Here is a 6,025-nt window from a genome sequence, read left to right on the forward strand (position 1 = left end):
ATCTTGTAACCAGTCTAAAAAAATTAAAATTTAATTTACAATATTCATTAAATTTATAAGAAAAAACCTAGATTCAATTCTTATAAATACATATCTTTAAAAAGAGACAAAGTTTAAAGTATTACTAAATCTTCAATAGAATGTTATTCTTATAATCAACCCATCAACCCAAAAGACCAAAACTTAATTAACAATCCATATTAAATTTGCAAAGTAAGACATTTAAAAAAAAAGACAATAAACTTCAAGTGCTCCTAAATTTTGAGGACAAGATAAGTCTTGTAACTTACCCAAAAGATAAAAACGTACGAGAATATCTTAAATCCTACCGAGAAGAAAAAAATCCTTAAAAAGGAACTAAGATTCTCACAATCACCTTTAATCAAAGTATAGGTGTAAGCAATAATGGTTCTGTTAATGTAGTGGTCAGTTATTAACTTTGGTAAAAATAAGTGGTACTTATTAAAAAAAAAAACTTCCGGACACAATTGAGGTGATATATTGAACAATTAAATTTAGTCCGAGGGAATTTTAACTAGGAAGAAGAACCATACACTATTGTTGATTACAAAACATAGACAAGTAATCACCAGTACACCAATAGAGAGAGGCTGCAACTTCAAATTCAGAGAAAATACGACAATATTGAATAATGTCACTCTTCGCTTGACTTTTGAATGTAACATCGTATAACAAGAAAATTAAATTATTAGAAAGAAAAAAAAAATGCCTAATGCCATAAACCTTGAGCTAAGTGACACATTTGTGATGTTTTTGTTAAGCCAAGTATCCACCCTCCCTGTGCCACAGTTGAGATGAATATTTAAGCCAAAATGCTCATGCAAAGCCCCACACGAACTCTGCAAGGATAGTTTATAGAAAGGTAATGGCAGTACACGGCCAAGCCTTTCAACTTGTATTCAGTGATCATTGTGTAGATGTGGCATTTGCAACCCAATATTGCTTGACAGCAATTAATACCTTCTCAGGAACAAGTGGACCATCCTCATGGTCCACCATTTTAGTATCCCATCTCATTCCTTCAACTAATTTCTTTACCTTAATTAAGACATCGACTTCGTCGCGGATTATTACAGCACCTTCTGGGCGTAAAATTCGGTCCATCTCCAGAAGAATGTCTTCTGTATCACATCTGCATTTAATTATCACACAACATGCTCGTTAAGGCACAAGGCACAAGAATGAACACAACTTCTGATAACAGGAAACAGAAAGAACTTAAACCAAGAGGTTCTACTAGTGATAACAGCTAGATAAATACACATCAACATGTTATAAGCTCCAAATTCAGCTCAAAATAACTAACTGTTAGAGCAATCTCACTGCAAGGTATAGCCACTAGTTGATTCCCCATGGAGAATCATAAAAAGACCAACAAGTCATGCAACAATGAAGCCAGGGATTAATGGCAACATACAATTTTAATTTAAACACAACATGAGCACTATCAATTTTTGCATACAATGATCACATTCACAGCCAAATTAGAAGATACACATATTAAAGGACAGGTCATAATTTTTTAACCATACAGGATGTAAAGGCACACATTAGACTCAACAAGTGTCCTCAACAAGCATAACCACTGCAGTGAAGATTCCATTGCAATTTGCAATGTAAGTGGCCCAGAAATCATTATCATAGCAGCTACAAGTATTAAATGCATGCTAAGCAAGCCCAAAAATATTGATTATGAATTGATATTGAATGAATTTAAAATAACAGGAAGGAAAATTGAACAACCATTTAACCAAAGGAATACTTACTTATCCTTATAAAGACTAAAGAGACTATCACTATGAATGAGGTCATATGTCCTTGGGTATGTAGAGAAGGCTTCACACCTGGATCATAAATGCACATATTAATAAATAAGGAAGAACAAGAGAGGAAGAAATATGCTGATTATAAAAAATTGTATAGCTAGTCACATCACAATTCAATAAGAGATATCATAATAAATGGCAGACTACATGTCTATCTCAAATCAAATATTTTGCAATTTGAAAATTTTATTCAACTCAACTATTGGTACAAGATTAGTATAGTTACTACAAGTATTAAAATAGATAAGATCAAGACACCAGGGCCATAAATAAAATAGGAGGAAGAAGTTAGAAAACTATACCAATCACAATTCAATACAAGATATCATAATAATTGGCAGACTACATGTCTATCTCAAATCAAATTATTTGAAATTTGCAAACTTTATTTGACTCGACTATCAGTACAAGATTAGTATAGTTACTACAAGTATTAAAATACATAAGATCGAGACATGTGGACCATAAATAAAATAGGAGGAAGAAGTTAGAAAACTATACCAATCATGATAGATGCCAATAAGTCCTCGCTCATAAATGACACCCAATGTACTTTTCTCAGCTATAGTAGGCACAACATTCATGACCCATAACTTGGATGATTGAATATCAGCAGCAAAACTACCCAATCCAGCATTCATATCCATAATGTTGCGATACCTTCCAGTATCCAGGAGTCTGTTAATTTTCTTATAAGCATTTACATGCTTTTTCCACTTTTTGCTATCTTCTTGATATGTCTCAACCGAAACTCCAGGAACAGAGCCACTAGCAATTCTAGGAGGGATAGCATATAGCCTCTCTGGAAATGGCTTATAATCACCATAAACTTTAGGACTTGGAGTAATGCAGACCTCCATTTTCTTATACCTGCAGCCACAAAACAAAGCCATTCCAGGTCAGTACACCACTTGCTTCTGAACAAAAGCATTGCTCAAATTTTCGGATGTATAAAATCCAAACAGAGACATAAATGTGTGAAATTATAGAAAAGGATTGTTTTGTTAATATTTCATATGATATATAAAACAATGATAAATAAGAATCATCAAGCATTTTAATAATTACAAATGCAAACATAAAAGAAGTCGAGACAGTAGTTACATATTTTGCTTCTATTGGGACTGGGAGGGGGAGGATGGCTCCTCCACAACCATATGAGCTTGACACATTATTGCTGATTTTCTTTTAATAGAATAACCGCATTTTTTACACCATTTTTTTCATTATTCTCCACAACTTTTCTCCTAGCTTTATGCCCTCGTGTATGTTTGTGCTTATGGTTAGTATAGAAATATAAGGAATATTAATAACAAGATGTTCATATATACAAATTGTTTAATACTAAATGAAGGGTCATACCAGACATCATTAGCATCTGTTGATTCACAGAATTTTACACTAGAATCTTCTTGTCTGCTACGACATGATTCAGTGTCTACAGTTTTTTGCCAAATGGCAATTTCAGAATTCTCAGACTTCTTCTCCCAGCAAAGGAGCTTAGCAGTCTCTTCAATCTTTCTTTGTTCTTCTTCAAGATCCTCCTTAGATCTCTGCCAGGCTTTGTAATTAACCTTCCAATTGATTGGAGGACCCGAAAGCACCCAATAACCACCAGGTCTTAGAACTCTGTCAACTTCCATCATATACATTCCATCTGCAAATAAATGATCCAAAATGCACTTGTAAAAACCAGTCATAACAAGTTATAAAAGGTGCAAAATCTAAGAGCAAGAATGAGCAAATAATCATTGTGCTTTCTTATTTACAGCAAGTACTTCACAGAGAAGATTATAGTTAAAAGTGTAAATATCTCACCATTTGCTCCCCAAGGAATCAAGCAGCGAGAGCAATGTGCCATGTCAAAGGCTGCAGATGGATAAGGCAATTTAATGGTTCCCAGAACACCAATGACAGCAGGTACACCCCTTTCAAGAGCAAACTGTACTTGTGCTTCGTGAGAGTCCCGTGGCGCAAATGACATGGCAATAACATTTCTGCTCCAGAGGTATGCACCCCAACTGGCAACCTGAGAAACAACCTTACATTAAGGACACAAACCTAAAATAAACTAAGGAATTTGATATAGCCCCAAGGAATTTACATTGAAAAACATACCCCGCAACCAGTGTCCAGTGCCGTCCTGACTGTCCCATCCTTTATAGGTATCACAGAAGCAAGTTGATCAATATATCTGTCAGCACCTTGAGGAAATTGGGTTCCACCACCAGGAAATCTAAACACATTTCCCTCATATTGGATCCAGTTCTGAATAGCCTTCTCAACTGTGAGACTCTTGTACGGTGCATTTGCATATGGAACATAATCACGGCTCTTCGGCCATGGAAAAGGAGTTACATACCCCTTGGGTGCTGGGATCATACAGTGCAACTTTTCTTCCTCAGGGGGGCAATGCCTCTCCCGATAATTCATATTTTCTCTAGGAAAAGTCATGGCACGCCGCTGATCTTGGCAGGGAGTGTAATCGATGTAACGAGAATCACAAGGTTCAAAAACCTTGGATTTTGACTCAAATTCACCAATTTTGCTAACTTCTCCACCATGGTGAGAGTCAAAACTCAAATTGGGAACTACATTACAGTCTGCACCTTTCTTAGTAATTTCCAATGCTATACTATCTCCCTTACCAAAACCACTTCTTTGCCATGCTCCCAATATATAGAAGAAGCAGCACAGACCAACTACTATAAAGATTTGCACATGGCTTCTAGTCCTACCATCAGCTGAACTTGGTTTTGCCATCTAGATCCTGAGAAATACCAGTTCCTAATTCTCATTAGAAATTACATAAATGATAACCCATATGATCAACAAAGCAAGACCCAGGACAAAAATCTTAAATCAAAGCAAGATAATTGCATCCAATAAATAAATAAATTGACAACAATTAGCAAGTTTCAATCAACATCATGAAGCAAATAGTTTGTCTGTAATATATTGTAAAAGTTGGGGGATTCAAAGGGAGCTTGAGATCTTCTCAATAGTGTGAAATTTAAGCTCGCTCCATTGGTAACACATGTTAAGGAGAGAGATTCTGCATTTGTTTACAACCAACAATAATATTACAACCATTAAAAGACAAAACAAAAACATGAAACACACTTTTGAACTAACCAAAATACTAGGTGAACGTGAATCATATGGGATCTAGCTTTAGGCAAATGCGATGCAAGATTCGCACACAAACGAATTCAGAGTTATGAATGAAGAAAACCCACGACACCTTACTATTTTTTTTACTTGGGAACACAATATGGATATTAAAAAACCAAACTTTGGAAATACCCAGAAGAAAAAATAGCAAAAAAAGCAAGAAAAATATGAAAACAGAAAGAAAAAAAATTGAGGGAAATGTCTTGATTCTTACCAATCATAAGAAGCAAGAGGGAACAATGGCTATGAAGATCTGGGATTCCTAGTTAAGAGAGAGAGAGAGAGAGAGAGAGGGAGAGAGAGAATCAGAGAGGATTTTATAAAAAAATTTGGGCACCAAAGAATGATTATGCCTACTGCATGGGCAGTGGGACGTGGTAATAGAAAATCTGTATACAAACCCTATGTTATGTGCTTCTATCAGCATCAATCATGTTCACATGAATGAAAAATAGCAGCATAATAATAAAAGAGAAAAGGAAAAGGAAAAGCAGAAAGAAAATAAAAGAAGAAAAAAGGGGAAATGAAAAATAATCTATCGCTCTGAGAAGCGTGTGTTACGCAGTTATTTCATTTCCCGTTATTTAGTGAGAGGAATTTGAGGTGACTGGGTTATGTATGGATTCCTCCATACACGTCTCTCCTTTTCTCTCTCTTTATTTTATTTTTTTTCTCTCTCCTTTTCTCTCTCTTTATTTTATTTTTTTTCTCTTTAGAAAAAATAATTTGGTATTTTTAATTTTTCTTTTGGATAATCTTGGGGCTAAAGCACCCCCAAAGAAAGAAGATTTTATTAGAAACCTCTTGGAAAAGAAGATATTATTGTTTTAAATTTAATCACTCGTTTTAGTGTGTATTTAATTAAGTTTATGTTTTAAAAACTAATATTTTTAAAAAGTTGAAAGAACTTAAAATAATTATTTCTTCGAAAATAAAACTGCGCATCTACTACTCTAATTAACTCTTTTTTTAATACTCATATATGCAATTTCTTGTTTACTATA

At 34.5% G+C, this 6,025-nt stretch overlaps 1 protein-coding gene across 3 annotated transcripts; it reads right to left on the reverse strand.

Moving 5' to 3' along the window:
* Positions 1–514: 514 nt before the first annotated feature.
* LOC100799841 (probable methyltransferase PMT2) lies at positions 515–5,724 on the reverse strand. 3 transcript variants are annotated; one of them, XM_014773379.3, is made up of 8 exons: positions 5,423–5,624; positions 5,236–5,283; positions 3,966–4,617; positions 3,666–3,876; positions 3,210–3,504; positions 2,349–2,717; positions 1,788–1,865; positions 515–1,153 (listed from the first exon to the last, which is right to left on the reverse strand). In XM_014773379.3, the coding sequence occupies exons 3-8, from the start codon at positions 4,608–4,610 to the stop codon at positions 928–930; spliced, it is 1,824 nt and encodes a 607-aa protein (XP_014628865.1). In that variant the 5' UTR covers positions 4,611–4,617; positions 5,236–5,283; positions 5,423–5,624; the 3' UTR covers positions 515–927. The 3 variants fall into 3 exon arrangements, with proteins under 3 accessions (XP_014628865.1, XP_003517972.1, XP_040861206.1); XM_003517924.5 differs by having other exon boundaries at positions 5,236–5,724; XM_041005272.1 differs by having other exon boundaries at positions 3,966–4,902; positions 5,236–5,625.
* Positions 5,725–6,025: the final 301 nt, after the last annotated feature.

The sequence above is a fragment of the Glycine max genome, chromosome 1 (assembly GCF_000004515.6).
Source record: "Glycine max cultivar Williams 82 chromosome 1, Glycine_max_v4.0, whole genome shotgun sequence".
NCBI classification, from domain to species: domain Eukaryota; kingdom Viridiplantae; phylum Streptophyta; class Magnoliopsida; order Fabales; family Fabaceae; genus Glycine; species Glycine max.

Bases quoted from the DNA above. Each gene is read 5' to 3' on its own strand.
- LOC100799841 (XM_003517924.5), bottom strand. From the start codon at position 4,610: ATGGCAAAACCAAGTTCAGCTGATGGTAGGACTAGAAGCCATGTGCAA. The intron at 3,877-3,965 runs GTATGTTTTTCA...GTTGTTTCTCAG, and splicing joins CACTGGACACTGGTTGCGGG to GTTGCCAGTTGGGGTGCATA. The intron at 1,154-1,787 runs GTAAGTATTCCT...AATTAAATGCAG, and splicing joins TTTAGTCTTTATAAGGATAA to ATGTGATACAGAAGACATTC.